The sequence below is a fragment of the Cynocephalus volans genome, chromosome X, assembly GCF_027409185.1.
Source record: "Cynocephalus volans isolate mCynVol1 chromosome X, mCynVol1.pri, whole genome shotgun sequence".
NCBI classification, from domain to species: Eukaryota; Metazoa; Chordata; class Mammalia; order Dermoptera; family Cynocephalidae; genus Cynocephalus; species Cynocephalus volans.
This window is the reverse complement of record NC_084478.1, coordinates 13,835,680-13,862,226: the sequence shown is the minus strand read 5'-3', so window position 1 is coordinate 13,862,226 and position 26,547 is coordinate 13,835,680. Positions and strand designations below refer to the sequence as shown.

Sequence of the window (26,547 nt, the reverse complement as noted above, 5' to 3'; positions counted from 1 at the left end):
ATTCAATGCCAAGTGAAACTCTGACTCTACTGTAACCAGCCCAGTGCTGATCTGATTTCTAGTGACCACTGTTGGCCGGATCTCCAGGAGGAGACAGGAGTTGTGTCTGTTGGGAGATAATTGTCAATGGATCTTTCAGGTTTCTGTATGTCTTGTTAGCTGTGGTGCTGACTGCGTTTGTTCCAGACTATTTTTTCCAGGATGTTTGTATAGCAAACAGCCTTGGAAGACAGAGATAGTATCTCCCTGCAGGGCAGAAGGCAGGTTTGTTTGTTGGGCAGGCTTGCTTGCAGTCCATTAGAAGAAATTCAGGTTTCCTAAGCTTGGGGTTGCTCAGCTGTGATGCAAACCCCCTGTGTGTGCAGTATGCCCCTGGGATGCTCCATGGGATGTGGGGACAAGAGGAACCAACAGAACACAGAATTCATACCATCTGTTGTGCCTCAAGTAAAAACATTCTTTATCTCTGATAAAGGGGTATCTTCTGCCAGTAATCCATGAAACAAGCAGGCAAACTGGTTAGCTTCCTAAAGTAGAAATCTGAAACCTTTCACTGTTCTTGATAGTCTCACATGCCCTGTCCATGCCAGGGTCCCTTACATCCTGCAAAATCAAAAATTCTGACAAAGGATGCATAAGGGACAAGGAGACCTTCATTGAGGAGCAGAGAAGGGAAGCCTGAAGATCATGGTGGGAGATCCAGTGGTATGGAGTAGAGGTATGTCAAAGTCCAGGAAATAGATGAGATTGCCTATGTGAAGACAATTATTAGACAGTCACAATGTTAAGAATAGGAATGCTAGTTCATTTAGTATTCACATACCGTTTTTTCATATAAGACACTCCCTGAATGTTATTGAACAAATAAATGGATTTATATCTATCCTGCTTCCAAAAATAGTTTGAAGAGGGTTCCAATAAAAAATACAGATTATGTGCTGGCTGATTAGCTCCACTGGTTACAGCGTGGTGTTGGTAACACCAAAGTCAAGGGTTTGGATCCCTGTACCGGCCAGCCACCAAAAAAAAAAAAAAAAAAAAAAAACATACAGATAATGAACTTATTCAAAGAAGAGTGAGAAAAAGTGATTCAAGACAAGAAGGGAAGGAGGACCTGAAGGTGACAATTTTTAAAACTGCGCCTCACTTAATTCTCAAAGGACGCTTTGAGATTATTTTCATTGTGCACAATTGACAGAGAAGGAAACCACGTGGAAGGTAGGAAGAGCATCTGTGAGTATAAGATACATAGAGTATCTGGCTCAATCCACCTTTGGGAGGAAATGGCAGAGCCAGGGTTTGAACTCAGGTTTATCTAGTTTCAAGGTACACGTTTCCGTACATGACACCACATCGATGGTATCAACCTAAAACTAGACCAAGGACACTTGGGCCCACTGAGCTCAGGGCTTACCCCTGAGTTTTCTGACAGCACACCAAAGAGAAAGCTGGATGAAGTGCATCAGCTAAGAAGAAAGCACATCTGTTCACCACTCATCTGATAACAGAAGGCACCCACTGGGAGAGGGAAAAAAGGAAAATAGTAGCAGAACAAAGAGAAGAGAAAAAAAGACTGACATTTTTGATGGAGGACAAGATAGGATATGTTATTTACTTTTCTGAACCCCTTTAGCTGAGAGACTGCAATAACCATAGTAATAATTCTTTTTATGTGGTAAGTCCAATAAACTCTCCAAACTCAGATGATGTCTTATGAAATGTGTCATCATGCTCGCAGCTTTCACAGAATCTGCATCAGAAGTGAGGTGTAAGGTAGTACCACCATGGCGTGGCCAAGCCAGTCTACTGCAGTAACATTAGCGACTTGCTCTGATTGTTTCTCAGCACAGTGCCCATTGCATAGTTCCCCTAGAAGTTCTCAAAAGCTCTTTTTAAAGGTTAAATTTATATATTAATTTTTAGCTCCCACCAATAAGTGAGAACATGTGGTATTTCTCTTTCTGTGCCTGACTCGTTTCATTTAATGTAATTCTCTCAAGGTCCATCCATGTTGTTGCAAATGGCAGTATTTCATTCGTTTTTATAGCTGAGTAGTATTCCATTGTGTAGATGTACCACATTTTCTGTATCCACTCATCCGATGATGGACATTTGGGCTGGTTCCAACTCTTGGCTATTGTAAAGAGTGCTGCAACACACACACACACACACACACACACACACACACACACACAAAAAAACCGGGCGGGGGGGAGAAGATATAACAACCACAATTACTTGAAGTTGATACAACAAGCAAACAGAAAGGACATTGTTGGGGGAGAGGGAGGAGAAGGAGGAGGGAGGGAGGTTTTGGTAAGGGGCAACAATAATCAACCACAATGTATATCGACAAAATAAAATTAAGAATAAATAAATAAATAAATAAAATAAAGGTTAAATTTAAAGTTTAAGTTAGAGTATGCTGTGCAATGGAGAGAGGTTTTTTTTTCTTTTTGTAAAAAATTCATTTTCCTTAGGACTGTGTACTAAGTCAGCTCAGTTATTTAGCAAAAACAGTATCTTATTCTAGATAGGGCAAAACACAGATCTAAAAATTTTAAGAAGTGGCTCATGGGTTAAAAGGGGGGTGATTTAATGTGATTTGAAAACAGTTTTAATTTTATGTTACTTTAAATTGTGTGCATTCGTGTGTGTGTGTGTGTGTGTGTGTGTGTGTTTTAATGATAAACTAATTTTAATGCCCCAGACTTAAAGATCTGTGATGCCTGGAAAAACTGCAATTCATCCATTAGCATTTAAATGTGTTAAAAGTATTCTTGCTCGAATTTCTTCGAGAAGCCTCCCGCCTTTGTTCTGTACAGACACACAGTCCCGACGCTGTTTAATATCCTGTTTTCATTTGTCATCGCCGTTGTCCTTTTCATTGCCATGTTCCCATCGTTCCCCTTCTTTCATGTGGTGCTTTACAATAACAATTCAGAACAAAAGAATCACTCCTCTTTCTGTTGCCTTTTTGAAAAAAAAAGACTTCACCCCCTGACTGTAGGGCTTCAGTGATCACGGGAAATGTTTGAAGCATGTTCCTCGTAATAGTTAACCAGGAGTTGTGAATAGGGTTAGTTTTCTTTATTTTTTAAGATCGTGAAGTAGCTTCAGGGTGTTGTGAGCATGAGGTTTTTGAGTGGGACTAACTTTGAAGTTGAGGGAAAAAGCGATTTTCTTTGAGAAAAGGAGCTACCGTATTTGACAGAATTTCCCAATCTGCTCGTGCAACAGGAATCAATTACTCTGTGACACCGTCATTACCTCCATGAATCACAAAACCAAGTACTTGTTCTTGTATTTGTTCTCGTCATTGAATTGAAGCTTTCCAGTGTTCAGAGAACAACTTTACAATGTCACATTGGCCATCATCAGCAACTATTTATTGATGCATTTTTGCTTCTGATGGATAATAATTGGGAAGGCGAGAGTGTGTACTTTCTCTGCCTTCTAGGGGAGTATTGTATAAATGAAGAAAGAAAAAGTTTCCCCAAGTGACAAGTGTTTCTTCAGGGCACAATCTGCTTGCTGCAAAAATCCGACTCGACTGTTCTGTCTCCAGAGAATAAATCTCATGTCATTTTGCTAATTTCCAGGTTACCCTTTGCAGATATGAGTGGGCAGTTTTTTTTTTTTAAATAAACAAAAATTATTTACAGGTTTCTGGTCTTGCACAGAAGAAGGAATGTTTCTGTAGTGCAGATGGGGTGCTATATCTGAGGAGTTTGTGAACAGTGAATTGTATCAAGTTCCAAGTAATTTTCAAAAGGTGCGTTTTGTATACATATGAGTGTGTGTGTGTCTCTACCTATATACACATACATATTATATATGGCTACAAAAATTAATTCCATTATAGGCCATATATGGGATTTCATGTAGACACAGAAATAGTTCTATGAATTTATATAGAAATGTCTATAACTAGTACACTAGGAAAAGCATTTGGGGAAGGCAGCGTTAAGCACTTTTCATCTGTGCGTGGTTTCCCAGGAATTAGTAACTTCCATTTCTGCCACCACCACACGGTTGGTCTGCTCACCAGGAGGATCCATTTAGTCTTCTGCCAGGAGACTAGGTGTGACAGCTCTCACTGTCTTTCTTCACTTTCCAATCTGCTGTCACTGCCTTCAGTCCATGACACCTGCTATGGCACAGACCTGGAAATATTTTCAATATAATGCAATGTAAAATAGGTTCCTTTGCCTTTAAAACTGGATGCTTCATTTCTTAGACTGCAAAAGACATGAAATGTCTGAGACCCTCTGATAGTGGAAAATATCATATAGAGGTTGTCAGATTAGGCTCCTTAGGAGGTTTTAAATTTTTTTTTATTGTTTACCATTTTCTTTTGAGGAGTAGAGTAAATGTTTGTTTCCTTATTTTTCAACTGAAGACGTTCAGGCTACTTTTCCACTACGGTGCTGAGATATGAACAAGTTAGTCCTGTCTTGTAGAAATCTTGACGATTTTAATGTTGTTTTAACAAAAGCAATGTTTTAAAATCTCTTCCTGAAAAGTTCTTTTAAATTCTATTTGATATATGCATGTCTCTTCCGTGGACAATGAGAACTTCTCAAGGAAATCATCTATACGTGAAATTGAGTCATCCCTTTATTTATTGTTAAGAGACAAATGAAGTTATGATTTGGAGGGACATAAGCCAAGAAAATCTATGTTTGCATTTTTATGTCCTAACATGTGAAGCACGCTTTGAATTACTATGAGGTGTTGCAATGGCATGAAAGTAGGTGTTGCGACGTGCAAACTGGACGACTCGAGGAAGCTGTCTTGCCTCCTGCTTCCCCTTTATCGCAAATAGTCCTTAAACACCTTTGGCAGAGTGCAGATGTCTAAAGCTGAAATTGAATTGTACAGGGTTTTTTTTTTTTTTTTTGGTTTTCTTTTTCTTTTTCTTTTTTTTTTTTTTTACACTTTCCTGATGATTTACTTTAGTTGCAGTTTCTTGTCTTGCATAGTGATAAGCAACATCCTTCGAATAACTGCAGTGCAGGACAAATTTTTTTTTTTTGCTTTTTCCCTTTCTTCCTTTAGACAATCACATTTTAAAAGATTACTTTCCATTCTTAATTCACCCTTTCTTTGCCATTTCGGACACTGAAATTTGGGACGCCCATCACAAATTTGCTATTTTATATACAAGAGTGTGTGTGTAGTATTAGATGTATATATATGCACATATGATGTGTGTATATATGATATATGTAAATAATATGTACATATGAGTGCATATGTATGTAAAGCCTGTGTATTTGTGTGTATATACATCTGCATATATTTCATACACACATTTTCAATTGTTTATCAGAATGATAGATTGCAATTTAGGTGTCTATTTTTGGAAGAAAAAAATGACTGTTTATTGTGTCTGTACAGGAGATTGTTTATCCTGATATAACTTAAAAAAAAAAAACTTATTCTAGACATCATACTTTAGTTCAGAAGATAAAGACACAAAATAATGAGTATATTTTTTGTAAAAAAGGAACAAACCAGCTTCCAGAGCATAATGTGATAATGTGCTCAGTGGGGATGCACAAAGGACCCAAATGCCAGGGAGGCGAGTGCCTGTTCGGACACGAGGAACTGGGCAGGACAGACGGCTCCTGTCGGCAGCATGGAAAGCTGGCATCCAGCCTTCAGCTGCAGGACACAGTCCTGGTCACCCGAGCTGCTGCTGGTCCCTGTAAGCAGTGAGAGTACAGATCCCAGTGCCAAGTCATCCTTATTTTGGACCAAGCAGTCGTGTTGACCTGACCTGAGCTGCCTTTTCGTTTGGTTTCAGCTGAGCATTGAGTGGGCCAGGGGATGGGGAAGTCACAGCAGGGCCGTGGAAAAGGCAGCCGATTCTTCGACTCGGGGCAACCCTGGCGGAGTGGATGAGGTGGAGCTGGCCTTCCTGGAATTGTTGGGCCGATTTTCCTGTTGTGTTTCACTGTCGACGCTCTCACAGACGCACAGGACGGCTCCAGCACTGCCTGCCACCCACCATCTGGTCTCCGTGGCCTGTCCGTCATTTCGTGGGTCCCCATCCTCTGCCTACAGCGATGTTTCTTCAAAAAGAACTAGTGTGCGGTCCATTGGTGGGTATTCAAGGTGATCTGTTTGTCAGAATCTAGAGAAGTGCTCAAAGAACTGTTAGGGACCAATGTGCTGGTTCCGGTTTTGAACCTGTATCAGTCTCCGGATGCAACGAATTGCATTTCTGAGGCTGTCGAGGGGGCTTCTTCACCTTAAGACGGAGCGGGACAGGGGAGTCGTTCAAGGAATCGGGGCTGCTCTTTTGCATCGCCGTTTGTCTTTTTGCTTGTCTGCTTGTCTAAATGAAGCTCCAGAAGGAGTCTTTAAGCATTCGGTTAAGTAAATTGGGAAGACTAGGTTTCAATTAAAGTAAGCAGACGGTGTGACCCAGCTCCCATTTCCTCTTAATTTTGATCACTAAAGCCTTCATATCCCCACAGACAATCTGCAATGCTTCGGAGTGATCCTTTTCAGTAATGTTCATTCATTATTAATCAGATTGCACGGTCAGGCGAGTATGTGGTTATTTTAAAGAATATCCTAGAGATTCAATTACTAAAAGTGAGCATGTTATAGGCAGATGTGGAAGTACAGAAAAGGTTTGGTTAACAGTTTAATTTGATTTGCATGAATTCCACCAGGTGGGTGTTTGGTGGAATTATAGGTCTTCCCTCGCTCTCGCATAAGGTGTCAGGTAAAAATCTTTAATTTCAGCACTCTTTAGAATGAAGAAGATATGACATCTTAATCAAAATATCTGTTGTACTAAATTAATTATTTTAAAACTTGAGGCTAGCATCTCAGTGCTTGTCTGCTTGTCACTTGTTTTCAATCACTCCCTCTTGTCCCCTACAATTTGGTTGGCGGAAATTCTTGGTTGTCTGTTACCCATTAAGCGAATGAACTTGAGTGTGCTGGCAGTCGGAGGTTAACTACGGTGATGTTTCAGGGTAACATTCCTTACCTGTAGAATGTTATTGGCTCACCTTTTTTCACCTGTTCCTACTCGATGTATTATTTATACTGTTGCTTTAAGAACCACTTTGCGTTTGTACTGCGTGCTCTCTGCCACAATTTGAGGTGGAAAACAGCCTAAATTATGGTGTCAATTTCTAATCTTATCAGAATACTGTTAAATTCAATTGCATCTCCTTCTCCCCTCTTTCCATTGCTTCACGTCCTGTTTTATTGCACGTTTACTTACTCACCTGCTTCTCAAATCAAGCAAGGTACTCATCAGTAAAGTAGCATTTGGGTAGTGTGTTTATTCAGTGGTTTTTATAACTCAAGGTTAAATATTAAACTGCATAATTGAATATGCAGATGCCAAGTCCTTGTATTATGTTATTTAAAATACTCTATCTTTGGTGATTTCATCTTGGATGTAATAGTGAGTTTTTATTGAGTTTGTGTTAGAGAATTTTGTGAGTTGAGAAATTACACTTATCTGAGATGGTAACAAGGCCCTTTTGAGTTCAGTCGCTGTTGCAATCTCTGCCTCACAAACTCAGGTTAACTTTCAGTGTTTCACAGTTCAGTTGTTCTGAGTCCTAAAAGAGTCTGTTTTTCCTTTTTTAAATTTATTTATTTATTTATTTTGGTGGCTGGCCAGCATAGAGATCTGAACCCTTGACCTTGGTATTACAAGGCCACACTCTAACCGACGGAGCTAAGCAGCCAGCTCCACAAAAGTCTGTATTTCTGCTGGTCCAAGATAGAAAAATCACTCCACAGACTTTAAAAAATATTCCACCTACAGTTCTATACTAAGGATAATATCATAGCAAAAATCCAAACAGCAATAAGTCAAAGTCTTCATTACAACAGGTGAAGAGAGGATAAGAGGTGTGAACAATCAAATAAATTGACTTGATCGTGTTTGTAAAATTTAGGACTCTCAAAGAATTCAATTTATTTGTACAATTTTTGATGCTTTCTGTTGTTTGCAACACTTTTAAGAGCTTCCTTTTCTGAAACCACTTTTATGTGACTTGGTGTAGCAGTGTGCAGTTTTGACAGTGTGTTTGTCATCTCAGGTATGTTTTGATAGATTCAACAACAAACTTAGTTTCTTAGTCCAGGGGATACTTGGAAAAGAACCAGAGGAAGTGCCTTGAGAATCATCCGGGCAGTAGCTGTGAGCCACCTGGTATTAACAATTGATCACAGGCCACCCCGTGTTAGTATCCAAGTTTATTCCCTGGTCTAATGACTCATTGATTTCCCTGCTAGTAAAGGTTTTTAGAGTGTTACCAACCGAGGGCCTGAAAGTAAAATTATTGGTGGGTAGAATACATGTTCTTTTTCATATACTCCAAACTAGAGAAATAGTTATTTTTCATGGAGTATGCAGATATGACATAGAATATGTGTAGGAAAGCATTGATAGGCAGGTTTCCCTTATGATTAAAATGTCAACACCTCCATTAAAAGAAATTTGGAATGAAAAATTCATGGATGATGTGTAGACAATAGAAACCCTGATTATAATGGGTGATTGAACTCATAGAATGCATTTGGTATGGAGACTCCTAATTCTTCGTCAGTTCTTGAATATACAGGTGAAACTTTCATATCCTTGGCATCCTAAACCAGAAAGCCTGCCTACTGAATGTGGCTGTGGATTAAACCTGGCAATGTGTGCCATCTTCACAAGGTCTTAGGTGTTTCTTCAAGGCACGGATTATCTTGATTGTGTCATAGTGGAGGTCAGTAGAGACTACAGGAATAAAATTGTGAAATTCTAAAATGAACTACCGAGCAGGATGATGGCAAGGGTTGTGACAATATAGGCTGGGGTTAAATTTTCTGTCTGCAGTGACTGGCCAGGTCAATGTTTTTGTCTCTTACTTCAAAGGAGGGGGCAAAAAAAATGACACCAACAGACACGAACCCCTTTGACTTCCATGCCCATGGCCTACAAGAATAATTCATAAGGGCACCCATCTTGAGTTCCCCCATCTCTCTCTCAAGCTCAAACCCTTCAGCTGAGGAAGTTCCTATGTCCTTCCTCTTCCACTAGAAATTTTCTCCTTCAATTAATTTCCTCCCATATCCTATACCTTGGACAAAAGAAAACCCTTCTCTCTCCAGGAAAGTCCTTCACCTGGAATGAGTGCTGCCTCAGGGTGAAGATAACTCAGGATGAAAACACCTGGAGCCCAGAGAAAGCAAAAGGCCATCTGCTCAGGCAACTGATCAGCCATATAACCTTAGCCATCACCTGGGTGCCGAGGTCTGATCATCCTTACAGCCCTCACCGCTAGCTCTCCATCTCTCTGTTGATTAATTTTTCCTTAACTCCGAAAGGCATGAGCCTCTTATATCCAGGTTTTATCATGGGAGATTGCAAGGGCGAGGTGGTCATTTGGCTCAGGCCACACATTCATGACTGGCCTCAACTTCAGACTATGGATGTCAGCTGCATATGAGATTTGTGTTTGGGTGTCTGCTCGTGCATGCATGCATGCATGCATGCCTTTATCAGCCCCAGAGGGACTCAGAACATATTTAAAGAATGAGATAAATTAAACAACTTTAAACCTGAGTCCTATTACTGACTACTCTTTGTGTACTGGGAAATGAGCCATTTAAGGAGCCTTCTGATTCCACTGGGTCCATCTGGATGATCCAGGCTAATCTCTCCATCTCAAGGTCAGCTGTTTAGCGACCTTATTTATATCTGCAGCATTAATTCCCTTTGCCCTCTAACCTAAAATATTCACAGGTTCTGGGGAGTAGGATGTGGACATCTTTGGGGGCCATTATTCTGCCTCCCTCACGGAGGGTAGAGTATAAACTGTGGTGGGTTTCTGCCTTCTGGTGATCAGGAGGATGGGAGCACAGTGATTAGACAGGAGGAGCTCTGTAGAGAGACAGTCCAGGGAGGGAAGGGGCTGAATCCCATGCGGTGCACATTCTGAGCTGGAGGCACTTGCAATACATGAAGCAAAGAACTGTCAGTGCTGAGCAGGGATTTCAGAAAGATGGCATCTTGAGGTACAAGCCTAAGAGTCATTCTCAGAGAGGCAGTACATGAAACCAACGAACCAGATGGCTTTTTTGAAGGAAGGATTGACCGCTAGAAAACATGTAGGTAGGCTTTGATTAACAGGAGGAAGAAGTCAGCAGCAGTTAGAAAGGGGGAAACCAGAAAAGTACAATTTCAGTGACACACAGAATGAGAGAGGGAGGGAAAGGAGGAAGGGGAGGTGTGAAAGCATTCATGTGATTATTTGCCATCAAAATATCCATTTATTAGTTTTCCATTTTGAGGAAGTCTTGAATCTGAAAGAAAGTTTCTTGTAAAGATGTCTTGCATCCAGTGTGTTCCAGGATGCAGGGCTTAACTGCAACCTGTCACTAAAGACTCTCCTGCTTGGGGAAGTGATTAGAGCGAGTGCTAGAGGAATTGTAGGGAACACCCATGGACACTCACACGTGCACACGCAGGCAGCTAATAAATAGCAGAGCTGCCGAACATCCTAGATTGTCTGGCCACCCATCCAACTCTCTCCTTTCGCTCACTATTCTGTCCCCTGTTCTAGAGGTATAAACCATGGACAGGCAGAGGTGTGAGCTGTGAATTGTGGCCATTCCCAGTTTGCCCCAAGGGGGTTCCACGATTGCCCACCTCCTCCTCTGAATGAGTACCCATCAGCCCATCCACAGAAGTGTTGAGCTGTGGAATTTCCTTACAGCAATATGTATGTATGTGTGATTTTCCTTCTATTATAGCGAAGCCTTAAGAGGCTTTTTTTTTTTTTTTGGAGACATGGAAATTAACTAGGAGGGTTAAGAAAAGACAAAAGATAACATTTTGTACAAAATTCCCACCTGCTCACCACTATCTGCTTGTTGAAGTCCTGTTCCGTCTTTTAAAACCCACCTCTTTCAGGATCCGTCCCCTTGTCCCTTTCTCCCCCAATATAGAGTTGATTATTCCCTATCTCTGGCATGCACCTGTTGTTATGTCACATAATTTGTTCAAATTTTCTCTCCTCTAATGAACCATAAGACCACTGAGGCAGAGGCTGGGTGTTACCAGTACTTTTCCCTAGACCGAGCCCATAGAAGGACTTAAATATTTGGTGAAAGAGTGAATGGCATTTTAATTTCCCCAAAAAGATATTTTCAAGAAAGCTAAAAAATAAACCATGCTCTTTGGGGGTGGGGGGAATGGCATATGTACAAACAAGATATTGTTGAGTCATTTCACAAAAATGGTTTCTGTACCGTGGCAAAATCTGGATAAGAGTGGAAAAAATGGGAATCTACTCAAGATAAATCAAAACCCCTTCCTTTTTGGTGGCATACAGGCAAAAGATTTAGAAAACTAGCTGAGCCTCACTTACCACATTTTGTCATCACTTAATACAATTAACCATTTACAGCGTAGACCCTCGTGCAAAGCACCATGCCAAGCACTATGGCAATAAAAGAAAAAGATCCAGCTTTGAGCAGCTGCTATTAAATCATTCTTACATGAATTGCCTGTAAGCACTCGACTCACATTATTTCCATTGATGTCAGGCTGAAATCCCATTGCAAATCATTTCCCCTTAGCACTCAAAACTTGTACACGCTTGTCCAAGTCTTGCTCCACCATCCCTGTTGCTCACACAGCACTTTATTCTCGACTCTCTGAGAGTGATCTTCATTTTATATTCTTGCTTGCTGTACGTGTCTGTATTCTAATACATGGGTCAGCAAAATACGATCTGCAGGCCACTTCCGGCTTGTTACCTGTTTTTGTTGAACAGTTGTGTTGGAACACGGCCACGCTCATTCCTTTAGGTATTGTGTATGAGTGCTTTTGTGCTACAGTGGTGGAGTTGGTTAGTTGCAACACAGACCCTATGGCCCACAAAGCCAAAAATATTTACTATCTTAGGCTGGCCAGTTAGCTCTCACTTGGTAGAGTGTGGTGCTGATAACACCAAGGTCAAGGATTCGGCCCCTATACTGGCCAGCTGCCAAAACAAAACAAAACAAAACAAAAACAGTTTACTATCTTCCCCCTTATAGAAAAAGTTTGTTGACCCCTGTTCTAATATATGGAGAGATCCTTAAAGGCAAGGGTTATGTTTTATTCTTTTGGGTTTCAGCCAAACATCAGTACATTTAATAGAGTCAACAAGTGTTTGAGTCCTACTATGTATTGGGCACTGTTTTAGGCACATCCCTCAAACAGCAAAGCAAAATCTCTGCTCTCGTAGGGCTTATTTTCTAGTGTTGGAGCCAGTGGGGAGCAATGGAGCAATGAACAAACTAGTAGAATATGTCAGTGATAAATGTTATGGAGAAAAATAAACCGGATGGAGGAGGAAGAATTGCCACAATGAGTGGGTGGTTGTGGTGGTAAGAGGGGAATTGGTTTTATGTAGTCTCACAGAGAAGGTGACACTGGCGCGGAGTCATGTGGATTCCAAAGACCTTGCAGGGGCATGTGGGGGACAGGATGTGCTTGGCATGTCTGAGGAATCACAAGGAGACCGTGTGCCCAGAGCAGAACGAGCAAGGGGAAGCGTGGGAGGAAATGAGCTCACTGTCTGAGTCTGTGTTTTCTGGGGCTGGTTTTATTCTGATGAGTTTCTCTCCCAGTGACATAGGAAGCGCCTGGAGGGCAGACAGCAGAGGCAGGCTCTGTCATGTTTCAGTAGGCTCCCTGGCTTCTGAATGGAGGATACACTATGGTGGGAAGGGCGAGAGTGAGCGGAAGCCAGGTGACCATTTAGAAAGTTCTTGTGATCACTCAGGTAAGACATGATGCTGGCTTGGCCCATGATAACAGAGGTGAGGTGATGAGAACGCCAGATTCTGGCTGTTTGAGCCAGCTCAATGCTGGGCATCCAGCAACCAACTCTTGAATGAGTGAATAAAATGTCCGTGTTTCCATCAGAGCCCCGAATGGAATCGCCTCTAAAAATTCTAATAGCACCACTCTGGGATGGAATCCTGGCACTTTCATCAAAAATAAAATCATTGCAGCTCTACAGATGTAATCTGATGCTCATCCCTCTGTTGAGATCCATTGGTAGGTGTTCTTGTTTCACCTGAGAATAAAGCAGACCCAAAGGGCTACATTTTTCCTTTAATTTAATTTATATGCTTCTGATGGAAAGAGAGAAGAAATTTGACTTGGAGATACTTCTATTTTCCCATGATTAACCAAAATAGTGATTAATAGGTAAAATCTAATTTCTTCTGAGCCATCCTTAGGACTAGTTAACTGGGACCAACTGGGGACTATAACTTTCTCTCAGTCACAGTCCTCGAGTTTGCCTTGCAGGTGTGAAACGATGAGCAAGCTTTAATATTTCAAATCACAGCTGCTCCTTTATTCTTTCTTTTGTAGTAAATATTAGCGAATGGTTGAAGTTTTTTTTGTTGTTTGTGTTTGTTTTTTCTTTTTTGAAGATACCAGGCTTTTATGAAGCCAGTAGCTCTTTAATTTTTAATAGGCTCAGGACAGACTTTACACTTTTCATGATCATTTACCATTCAGTTGGTAGCAAGATCAGCATTAGCTTCACCAAAAGCAACACATGGTATTTCCAAGGGATGCTATTTAGAAAGGTTCCGGGTAGTCTAGAAATCGTGAATTTTGTAAAATAAGCAGAGGTGCGAATACAAACGACTGATTGTCAGAATCACTAAACATAGCTGTGGATGTAACGCCTTCCCATAAATCCTCTGAGAAAACCCCCCCGGCGGGTGATCTGAACCTCCCGACCACTGGGTGAACTGTGCTGTTCTCCCACAGCCCTTGGTGGCTGCATCTAATGTTCCCGTCGCTGTGCCACAGACCTCTGCTAATGGTCTGGAAAGGGAGAAGGTTCAAAGAGGCTTGGTTCCCAGGCCTGCTAATGAGCATGCGGCCTCTTCACCCTTAATGAACCAGGGTTTGTGTGGGATTCTTTTCCCCACCCCTTTTGAAGGGAAGGCAGGCGAGAGTTCACAAAAGCTGCGAGGTCTTTATGGCTGGGGAGAAGACAGCTGAGTCCCCCGCCGAAGGTGGCCTGGAGGGGAGCAACAAAGCTGGCAGAGGTCGTGCCTGGGCCAACACGGCTCTGAGTGTGAGGCTGGACCTCCTGCCAGCCTGGCCTGTTGCTGGCAACAGTGACAATCCCGGGATGAGGGTTTTTAGGCCAGAAGGATCCCTCAGTAGCCCTCGCAAGCCTCCTTAAATTGCTGTCTAGACTGTAGTTGTTATCATTGTTATAACTTATCAAATGAATAAGCTAACCACTAAATTCTTTGTTCTAATTAACTAAATCACTGTTCTAAATATGTCATTGGTACCCAAGCTCACCGCAGCCACCAAAAAGGCCCCCAGATATTTTTCTCTGCTTTTCTCTGCTCACCCACGTCCCACTGCTGGATTAAATAATAGATTTCTTCAGAAGAGTAATGAACACATGCCAAAAATATTGCCTCTATCACACTCATGTTTGTGAAAGTCAGTTTTTCTCAGGAATATATTTTAGAAAATGACATCCTGTATTTCAATATGATCTTTTCCACTGAAATCTGTGCATTCGATTTCATGTACATTTTATGCCTATTTGTATAGTAACTGCCTTTCTACTGCTCTAAAGCCTGGTTTGCTGTTGCAGACTAAAAGCCCTTAAAACACATATACATTAATACGTTAAGTTCATAAATTCAAAGTTATGAAAGACTGTAGTTTTTAATGAACACTTCTATATTTAATTTTTAATGTGAAGTAAAACCTGGCTGTGACACAATAAGATTATTGTGATTAGATACAAATTATGAAAATTACAGTTTCAATTACTTGCCAATTTGGAGTGAGGCCCTTTAAAAAACAAAAGTGCAGAAAAGAAAAGAAAAATTGCCACTTTCAGTGACTGGAACTTTGAGAAAATATTAGTTGGTATGCTGGCTCAGGGTGTTTTTTTTTTTTTTTTTTTTTCCTCTTTATTTTCCCCAGTGAATAGTAAGAGAATTATTTGGAATGTACACACATTTACCCCTTCATGACCTGTGTTTGGGGTTATTCTGAGATGCGTTCAAAGCTGACAGCCCCCCATGGCTGACCCCCCCGTGCCTAATCAAATCTTACATTTTGTTTCCAGATAGCTGATCAGCTTCCTTGGATTTTGCTGATGACACAGGAGAGCTTTGCCTGAAGATGGAAACACTGGAGTCGGAGCTGACCTGCCCTATTTGTCTGGAGCTCTTTGAGGATCCTCTCCTGCTGCCCTGCGCACACAGCCTCTGCTTCAACTGCGCCCACCGCATCCTGGTGTCACACTGTGCCACCAACGAGTCTGTGGAGTCCATCACCGCCTTCCAGTGCCCCACCTGCCGGCATGTCATCACGCTCAGCCAGCGAGGTCTAGACGGACTGAAGCGCAACGTCACCCTGCAGAACATCATCGACAGGTTCCAGAAAGCATCAGTGAGCGGGCCCAATTCCCCCAGTGAGACCCGCCGGGAGCGGGCCTTTGACGCCAACACCATGACTTCTGCTGAGAAGGTCCTCTGCCAGTTCTGTGACCAGGATCCTGCCCAGGACGCCGTGAAGACCTGTGTCACTTGCGAAGTGTCCTACTGTGACGAGTGCCTGAAAGCCACTCACCCGAACAAGAAGCCCTTTACAGGCCATCGTCTGATTGAGCCAATTCCGGACTCGCACATCCGGGGGCTGATGTGCTTGGAGCACGAGGATGAGAAGGTGAATATGTACTGTGTGACCGATGACCAGTTAATCTGTGCCTTGTGTAAACTGGTTGGGCGGCACCGCGATCATCAGGTGGCAGCTTTGAGTGAGCGCTATGACAAATTGAAGGTTAGTCCGATCCGCCTTAAGCCAACCCCTTTCTGCCAGGAAATGTCATGGAAATAAAAAGTGTATTCACTGTTAGCTACATGGCAGGTGAAGGTTTTCTCTTCACCTTTGTTATCTGATGAGTTTTAGCATGTTTTTGGCAGCCTGTAAATGTTACACAATAAGGGTATCTTGTAAAAGTTGACTGCTGCTTGTAATTTTAGCGTTGTCAAGGTGAGGGCAAATTCTCAAAATCTGGATCATTTTCAATCCTTGCAGTTTTTCTGGATCATTTTCAATCTTTGCAGTTCTTGCCTAGAGAGTGCTGCCTCTCCGAGAGAGCGCGCAAGAAGGAATGGCAGATCAAATCAGGCTTTGAGCATTTGGGGGTCATTTATTTTCCTCAGTCATCCAGGAAAACGAATTCACTCTCATTGTACCTGTATCTAGTTACTGCACAAACAAAAGAATAGAAGGAGGAATGTCTGTAGCAAATGTGGGATTTTAGAGGACACGTGACCTTTTATTCCTTGTGTAAATGATATCCAGCTTATTGGTGAACTACAGTGCTCTGACAGTCTCAGGTTTCACGAAAGAATTCCTTTTCTTTATTTAGGAAGGTTACAGGAAAGACTGTTTGAACTTCATTTTTCACATGAAATTATTAATCTAACTTCAGCTTGGGGGATAATCATTAATATGACTATATGTCAAATAGAAAATCACTCTCTAAATATGTATAGAAAAGACCAGGGAAGAAATGAAAAGCCAGGTCACCAGATGTCTGTTCAACTTCAGGTGATGGTGGGTCGAATTATTGAAAACTCAGCTGAGAAAGTTTGAGTGGGATACTATGTTCACGAGCTAATTTTAGATCACAAGACACCAATTGAAAGGAAAGGAAGTATAAATTAAAGCCTCTAAGTAAATGTATATTGAAGTCCTTTCTCTCAGGAAAAACATATACCACGTTGTTGAGCAAACAAAATCAATCACATGATCAAAAGAGCCTTATAACTCAGAGAACATCGTCACCTTTAACAAATGGTTCCTATCGCTTCTCCTTAGCGCTAATGGGTGGCTGTGTTTACTTGGACCACATAGTTTATTTTGTGACAGTGGGATTAACGAACCACATCTGGGATTCAGCTTTGCTGTTTCTTGACATGCTGAGGGAAGCTGATATGCTGAAGTGAATTTCTGCTTCTAAATGTCACTTAGGCAACAAAAGTATCACCTGGGCAGCATGCCTCACTTTAAGTGTCCAAAGAGCAACTGGCACAAATCCGTCTCCAAATCATGTAGAGGAAGTTAAGCACAAGGAATTAAGTGACACAGACAAGGGAAGACAGACGCTGACTGGTTTTCTAGTGCAGTGCACAGTGGTGGCAGAGAAAAGTAGCACCAAAGTTAATAATAGCAAAGACAATGCCAGGTATAAATTGTGCCAGTAAATTCTTCAGAAATTGACATGGCTATCAATTTTTAGAAACCAAGGTGATCTTTTTTTCCCCCCTGTCGCTCCTGGTGGGGGAGGGTGTTTAGGATGTTTAGGATGATTGAACAGAGATGTTTGATTCTTGTTCTTTTTGTTTTTTTTTTTATCATTGTTGTTACCATCTTTTTTTTTCTTTTTTTTTGGTGGCTGGCTGGTACAGGAATTGAACTCTGGACTTTAGTGTTATCAGCACCACACTCTAACCAACTGAGCTAAGCTCTTTTTTTTTCTTTATCAAAAATATTCCTTTGATTGGATAAACACTACCTTTTAATGATGGTTCGTTACGACACCGTAATCATAATGATGTTTGATTTTCAACAACTCCTAGACTTGATATTTAAATCTGGTAGTCAAGTTGTGCTCATTACTTGTATATTGTCACAGCAGAGTTATTATTATATTAATTATTTACATAACATCTCCAAATTTATGAGATAGTATCATGTTCTAGCCCTTTTTGTGATGAAAATGAAATTTTTCAATTACGAGCCCTGCACACTTGTCTAATCAAGCCAGTGGGCTATCGGTCATTGGTACTGTCACAGGGAGGATCTGACAATTAATGATGTAGTATATTTTATTTTCTAATTACAGAAATATAAGCACATAAACAGCACCCAGTGCACCAAAACGCATCTACAGCCATTCAACAAAATGTGCTTATGAGCATTTGAAGAAATAACATACTAGCATAGCACGTTTGTTCTAAAACACGTCATTTAGAATAAGAAAAATCGCAAGAACATATGACATTTGGGTGTCTAAGATATTTCAGTTATCACATATTTTAAACATATGTTCTTCCTTGTTTTGTTTAAAACCTAAGTATAATATAAATGTTGATTTTTGAAGGAAGTAATACTATACTGGAAGGACCAAAACCAAGGAAGTGTGTTTTGTTAATTATTACTTTGGTCTGGAAAAGTAAATGTTCTTTGTATGTGTATTTTTCTATAGTGCTAGGATCTCATATGGCTATTGATTTGTTATGATGTAGGAGCACAAATAAAGCATGGAAAAATTTGAGGATGCTTTCGTTGATAAGACTGTAGATTTGCTTTACTTGGAGATGTAAGGAGCCAGGTGTCTTCTGTTTGAAAATATTTTTGTCCTTCTGTTAGTAAAAGTCCATTTCATAAAGAAGGGAATTCTGCAGTGATTATGAAGAATAATTATTTCTTGCAATAACACTAATCTTTGGGGGACATTTTTTTACTCATATTAGATCTCAGGATAAGATATGGTGTCTATATAAAGAATTGCAATATAGTTTTGTACATTACAGTCTATCCTGAGCATGAAATGGAAAAAATGACATAAAATTCCAATGCATAGAATTCATGTAAATAAAATCTTCCACATCATCTGAAATAGCATCATGTCAGATGTCTAATGTTTTTAGAGACTATGCATTGAGAAGCATTCATGAAATATTGAAGCAAAGAGAAAATTAAAATAGCGTTTCTTGAACTCTATTTTAAGGTAGAGAAAAGTTTTTCTGCCCAATGCAAAGGTCTCTAAATGGAGCATACCGTAATGCAGACCTTTTTTTTTTTTTTTTAACATCATTTTAATTGAATTTTAAGAAGCCTCCAAACTGGATTAAAAATTTGATTTGTGACCAACATAACATGTAAGAGAATTTAATATAGTGCATTCCAGGGTTTTTAAGGAATTATAGTGCAGTAATTCCTCTTTTTCTGTTCCAACATACAATGTGGGAGCTCTTGTTTCTTTTCTCTAGTTACACGTATAAAAATATACCAATTGAGAAAAATTGACCTTTCCTTGCCCTTCAATTTCAGCATAGCCCCTTCAAATTAGCAGAAGCTGAAGTTCCAAACCATTGTTTTGCTATTCTGACTCTTAAAAACTGGCTGAGGGAGTTAGTTTGTATAATACATGTTTCGATGGATCATTGCATTGTAATTTCTTAATAGTTTAATAAAAAGTTCCAGCTAAAGCTTAGCCTTTCTGTGTAGCACTTCTCATTTGGAGGTGAAGATATGAGATTTCACTCTTGGGTATAATTTACAGATTGTAAGGGTCTATATTTTTGAGAGTATCTCCCAAATTATAATTGAGGAAGTTGTAAGTCGCTATTGAGCTAGACTTTTTTTCTTTTTCTTAGAATTTCTATAACTTATTTCTTCTTTAAAAGTAGTAGCAGGTATTGTGCAGGTTCTAGTGTAAAGGTGTATGTACATGTTTGTGATGTGCACACATATATGAGGGGACTTCAAAAAGTTCTTGAGAAGATTCAGATTATCTTTTAATTCTATTTTTTCACAAATTTTTGGAGTACCCACATATATATGCATACATGTATATGTATACTTACATGCATTTGTGTATTTATTTTAATATTAGAATTTTCCTGAATCCAAATTATATGTAGGCAAATTCAAGTGACCAGCATTTCCATTAGGGATATTTCATTCTGCAGGCAGGAGATGGAAACAAACATAGCAACAATAACTATATTCCCATTACCCAAAATATTTTATCTATTCCTTAAATGTTTGCTAGATGGGTACAAGTCATTTTTGGACTTGGTTTGTATGCCCTTTGTGGGAAAATTTTTTTTGAAGCTTTTTTTTTGGAATTTCAAACCTATGTATTTTTTAATAAATGTATCTATCTGTTTATTGATTTCCAGTTTAAATGTCTTAAGATCAGGGCATGACACAATTGCATATGCTTTCATTTATGGATGCAGTATCCTTTATTAAACATTTGAATAAATTTGTTTATTGTCTTCAAATTTTCCATAAAGTTCAGTAATGTTTTTAGTCTGCTTAATCAATTAATGACTAGGAGACGTACATTTAAGCTTTCCACTAAAAGAGTAAAATTTTTAAGTTTTCTTCATAGCTCTCATTTTTCTTGCTTTTGGACTCTTGAAGCTTTGTTATTAAGATCATACAAGTTTATATAGATTTTTTGAGAGGTGACAAAAAAAATTAAGCTAATATATGTTTAATAAATGAAGGTAATATGAACAGAAACAGTCCCTGCCTTCATGGAGCCTTGTCATCTAGTAGGGAATTTCAACAGCTAAATATTTTCTCTGTTGGTGGTAGAGAGAGGTACATTACGCTCAAAGCGAGGACACCAACCTCAGTCCAGAGAGATGGAGAAAGGTTTCCGAGAAATAGGGCCATAGCACCTACCATTTCCAAGCTTTGTATAAGAAAACAATGTTGAATTTACTAGATGCCTGTAAAATCCCTGTTATCGGTCATTCCTTTTTCACTTTTCACCACATAGCACATCCTTTGTATAACTCTATATAGTTTTTCAAATTAGTTCACAATAATTCCAGGTTAGATTTTAATGTAAAATACAGATATACCATATGTTTCACTATGTGGTATGTGAATAAGTCAGACATATGTCTTCTAAAATGTTTTGGTTACATGGAGTCTCACCAGTTCCAACTGACTCCTTCAAAATGCAGTTCTGTTTGTGCTTATTTCATGGCAACATTTTTTTAGTCTGCAATGTATGTTTTTTTAAAATTTCCCATGTGATGAAAATAATGTTTCCTAATATTAGTAAAATATATTAAAACTATATTTTAATTTTGTTAGTTTGATACAAAAAATATTTATGATAGAGTAAAAGAAAGCATCTCCAGGGATATGTTCTTAATTGGATATTCAAGGCTGTTTCCACCCCATTCCCTTCTCACCTGTTTCCCCAATGAGTCTCCTCTGCCCTCCACCTGCAGAGAGGAATTTATTATTGCCCAATAATTTATTGTTATTGGAACCATTGTTGGTAAGCTTGGAAAGTTCTGGAAAATGCACAGACTCAAGGTACCTCTTAGTCATGTGGCTGTGTAAACAAATGTAATTCTTGGGCACATTGTTTAACGTTCCCGTGCCACATTTTACTCATCTATAAAACAGGGTAATAATATACTTACACGGAAACTTGGGAGAGTAAAATTGTTTCATGCAAACCTTGTGCCTGGCCCAGAGGGGGCCTGCAATATACAAGAGAACTACCATTAGAAACTGGGAGGCAGAATGTGTAGTGGTTAAGCGTGTGGACTTTGGCGGTAGACTGCCAAATATTTTTTAACCACTTATTTGCATGTGAGATAAGGGTCCATGTTGTTGCTTTCATGTAGTTTGTAGTTTTCTTTATAAAGCACCTGGCAAAGGGCAGAGGCATGACAATTAATAACACTCAACGGACACACACAGAATTGATGGGTTAGGTGAGTGTTTGGGGATTCAGAAGAGAAAGAGATGACTCTGCTTTTAAGTAGACAATAAACCTGGCTTCAGGGTGGTGGGATTTAAGCTGCTTTGACAGATCTGTGGATTATGCATCAAAGAAGAGGAGTGAGGTGTTTGTGGGAGTGAGGCCAGCAGAGACCTGTCGGCAGGAATAAGCAAGACAGGATTCTAGACAATGCTGGCTAGAGTACGAGGTGCCAACTGAGGGGCCAGGAGAGATCATGTTGGAAGAGACACCTCAGGGGAAGATTTAAAAAGTCTTTAAATGCCAGGTTAAGAGTTTGGGGCATGTTTACTCTTTCCAATAGGGTAACTGAAATAATTTTTTTTTGAGAGAGAGAGGGGCCGATGAAATGTGTATTTTCTGAAAGAAAGGTCAAATGAGGATATCAGAATGGGTAGGGTTACTATATTCACAGAAGTAAAAGGAGGAAGAAACGTTCACATTACTTTAGATGTCATGGTTTCTTTAGATGACATGGTATCAAATGTCAAAACCCAGTCAACGGAAACATGTAAAAGTGTGAGATTCAAAGTCTTGCCCCTAAAGACTTAGAAGAAATAGGAAGCGTCCTTGCTGCTTGGCTTCTGGCTCCAGACACAAACGCAGTTCTTTTCCTGCTTTCTTGACACTGCAGCAAGACACCCTGATGAAGACCTGTGGTTCTGTGTTCTGGCTTTTTGATTCACAGTGAGGAGAATGCTGTTCATACCTCTTACTGCCTACTACAAACCAAAATAACATTTTAGAGCCAGAAGCAACCTTGGAGCTCATCATGTTGTTCCATCCCCATTCTGCAGATGAGGAAATTGGGGTGGAGAATAGTAAAAGGAGTGGCCCCAAACCACCTAGTGAGATAATGACTTTGAACTAGGACTAGAGCACAGTTCCCTGCTGCCCGGTTCTGTTTCTTCTGCTACTCTCTACTGCAGTTAACACAGGCAGCCTCTTCTTTTAAGCAGGTCATTCATTTCTGAGGTCACTTCTGAGGTTTTTGGGAATAAACACAGTGGTTTTACAGTAATTTTAAACACACACCTGGCCTGGCTGCAGGCCATCATCATGGGTGTAGGATGATAAATACCACGTGTTCTGGAAATTATTGCAGAGATAAGGCTTTAGAATGATGCCTCCAGGGCCATCGAAAGAGCTGTCTTGAAAATGTCCCCATGCTGACATTTTTTACAGTTGAGCCAATGTAGATTGTTTGTCTCAAAGGACCAAACCTCATGCTGGAACTGGGTTCACATAGATGTACCCAGATGACCTCGGGGACGCTGCAGAGGAAAGGAGAGTTAGGACAGTGACGTCAATGAGGAAACACATGAATTGAAGCTGCAGCTGAAATGGGGTCACTAATTTCCCTCTCAGAATCATTTTCATCCTGAATGTCTTAATATACAGATTTAAAAACCTAATTTTACTTAAATATATAAATTAAGTAACCATACAAGTCTATCTATCTATCTGTTTATGCATGGCATTTGAATTTAAGTTGAAAAGTTTTGAAAGAACATAATTCATCTTGACCAGTTACAAAGTTAAAGCTGGTAAGATGTGCTGAAATTACATTAACTAAATATTTCATTTTTCTAGTCAGTGATATTCAAAATTCTCTTTTATTCTCAGTCACTGACAAACCATAAATTACATTATTCTTAGGAAGACATTTTTTTTTTTGACACCGAATAGGTAAATCATAAAGTGAACATGAGTGGCCTGAGAAAATAAATGAGATTAAAGGTTTGATTTATTCTCAATATGTGCTGTAAGCATTCTGGAAAAATCTGATACAACTGCATTTGCAAAATCTAATTAAAACTTACTTTACGTTTTGGACTTTTGGGCATGACACTGAAGGTCTTTGCGTACCCATGAGGTGTGGCATTTAAGCTGACAGAGGAAAACCCACTTTGCATTTCTCATCAAAAAGGAAAATGCTTGTAAAGTGCCTAGCATGGTCATTGGCATAGAGTAAGTGCTGAATGAACATGAGGTATTATTTTATCTGGGCATTTACTGTTACAATAAAGGTTTCATTGGTGTAAACCAATCGTGGATTTCTTGACAGTATCATAAATACTCAGTGGTTATAGGGTTGATTTGTGTTTCTGGCTGACATGGGAAACTTTGAACAACCCTCAAGAGAATTATAATTGGATGGAAACTTTGATTTATCCCTTCTAAACCAAGCTGAGTAGTAAAATGGACTTTTAAGAAGTAGTGAGTGGGGGACTGAAAGCAATGGCCTTAAAACCAAGCACCATTTTGAAATCCATGGGGAAGGAAGAGTCTTTTGGGTTTCTGGTCTATCTGAATCAGCACCGCAAGTGCTAGAGTACCTCCGACTGTTTCCTAGGAAAGAGAAGCTGGCGTTGGGTTTATGCCATGGCTGTCACATTTAGATACATCTAGGCAGATGAGGAAAAGAGAGGTGACACTCAGGCTGCCTGGACCAGTCACGGGTGCAGTGGCCCTGGGCTGTGTGTTAGCAGCTGGCTCCCTTAAAGTAGGAAGAAGCAGGGCTTTCAGTATCGGCTGGTGCTGGAGGGGGAAAGCTTTGCAGCGAAGGAGCGTGCAGAAGGCTTCCAGCCCCTCCACGTAGTGGCCCTGCCGTGTCTTGTTCTCTGTCCTCTCTTCGGTGCTTAGCTGTACAGAATGCATAAAATAGCAATGCCATCATCTGCCTCCTCCCTTGTATCTCCTTTGCTATTTATTGGGGGAAAAATCGGGAAAATAAAGATTTTTCTTCACATTGTGATCAACTGGATTCTTATTACTGAAACAAAGTGGAAATCATGAAAAGCGTCTATCCCTTTTGTGCCTTTATAAGTGTTCTTTTCTCTTTCAGCTTTACCCAAATCTGCTTTTTTTAAAAAAGAAAAAAAAGAAATCGTATGTATTTGTCCAAAGAATATTTTCATGTAGCTACTATGAGATAAGCGCTTGGTAAACTGTGGGAATGCAGAAACAAATACAGAGAAGTCGTGGCTTCCATGGTCTAAAGCTAATTATAACATGTAATAAGAGTATGTAAAAGATCTATTAAAGGAGTTCCTTGGAGCTCAATCCATCAGATAATTTTGAATCTGAATAATCATCAAAAATCACTGGCTTTGGTGTTGACATCTGGAAATTGCCTAATTCTAAAAGCTGAAGTAAAAACACATTTCAATGAAAACCAACATTCGGAGAGGACAAACAGTGACATTCACACTGTGCATTCCTTTGGAGTCGCAGGTAAGGTCAAAATATGAGGGCTCCAGTCCATGATAAAATCCTGGCCAGACGCTTTCTTACTAAAGGTCTACTGTTCACGAGCTGGACTGTTAAGCTCTTCTCACGTGCTTTCCTTGGAGGTCTCCATTTCCTTCCTGAACAGGGCTAAGAGGTCAGGTAAATATCCAGGCCCAGAAGCGGTTTATGTCATTTCCACTCTGAAAGGACCCATCTCTAGGAAGATGTTATGAGAGGCAAACTCGAGGAAGTGCTACTGTGTTAACCATGCCAGCTGGTGGGCTTGCTTTATCTGTTATGGAATTTTTACGAACTTAGGTGTTAGGAAGAATATCCTGACCTGGTAGAGAGTGTTTATTTCACCCTGCTTTGACCTTTGACATGGCTGGGTCCAGAGCTCAGTCGCTCTTGGTTGGCGTGGTTAGATTCAAAGCCAAGAAGAGTGAAATGGCAGGTTTTCCGACTTATGCTGAGTATGGCCTCTTGCTTCTGGAAGATCTAGGAAACCCAGTGAAGGCATACAAACCCCACCCAAGGAACTTGGAGGGAAATGCTATTCTTGCTCCTGGATTGCTGCATTAAGTTCCAGAAGGTCCCAGCAAACAAGGACCTCACCTATGTATAGTGTTCAGCTTGTTAAGTGAAGTGGTTCCTGTTTCCCTCTTATTCTAAAAATCCATCTGAAAACATATTAGTCAAGGCCATGGGGCTGCCTTCATACCTCTAGAAAAGTCTTGTAGGCCAGGGCTGAGTGGTAGTAGAGGGAGGCAGAGTTATCTTTCAAGAAGCTGCTTTAAGTTGTTTTGAGATGTGATTCAAGGGTATTTATTGACTCAACACCAAGAACCAGCTATTACCAAGAATAATAACTAGTATTTATATATCTCCAGATTGACAGTTTGCAAAGCACTTTCAAGTATTATTTGATCCTTGGAACAACTGAGTATCTCCTGTAAAAGTATGGGAATGATAATACCTGCTCATTATGGATCTTGGGAGGATTAAATGAGATAATATAGGTCCAAGTGTCTAGACCAGCATCTGGTGAGTGGGAGCTGCTCGGTAAATAGGAACCGTTTTAACGATGCAGACCATGAGGCCGCAGAAAATTATAAAGCATAACTATAATTACAGTCAGAGAACTTGAAGTTTAGGGGCTCAGACCCAGGGATCCCATCTCACCCCTGACTAATTATTACCTGTAATTAAATCAGAAAGAACTATGGCCCATAAATGGCACACTTAAAAAATTAGCAAGAAAGACAGAGAGCTTGGGTATGGATAGACAAAGTATTTTTGCCCATTACTTTTGACACACAGCCTCCCTGAACTGAGCAAAGAAGTTTCCTTTAAAGTGATGACCATGACTGAAGGTGATCTATCTCTCATTCTAATATAAAGAAGTAAAAATTCAAAGTTGAAATATGGAAATCAGTGTGGAAAATTATTTTTATTTATTTACAGTAATGTTGAATTATTCAGTACTCAGCAGCTGCTCTACACCTAAGTGTTACACGAATTTAATGAATCTCTGATGATCCCTAAATTCATTTCATCACTTGAAATGTGATTATTTGTCTTCCCTGGTAAAAAATATAAATTTTGAGTTTTGGTCTATGAGTTTGACATTTCAGATCTCTTAAGAGACCTAAAGAAGTTCTTATTATTTAGTGATTTATGACACAGTATGGATGTAAATAAAAATGGTCACCAT

At 40.0% G+C, this 26,547-nt stretch overlaps 1 protein-coding gene across 1 annotated transcript in view; it reads left to right on the top strand.

The window, feature by feature from the left end:
• MID1 (midline 1) overlaps nucleotides 1-26,547 on the top strand; it is a 153,319-nt gene that overhangs the window by 32,667 nt on the left and 94,105 nt on the right. The window contains exon 2 of the mRNA XM_063083240.1: nucleotides 15,150-15,865. Coding sequence (XP_062939310.1) covers nucleotides 15,206-15,865 — 660 coding nt within the window. The 5' untranslated portion in view covers nucleotides 15,150-15,205. The remainder of the gene's footprint in view (nucleotides 1-15,149; nucleotides 15,866-26,547) is intronic.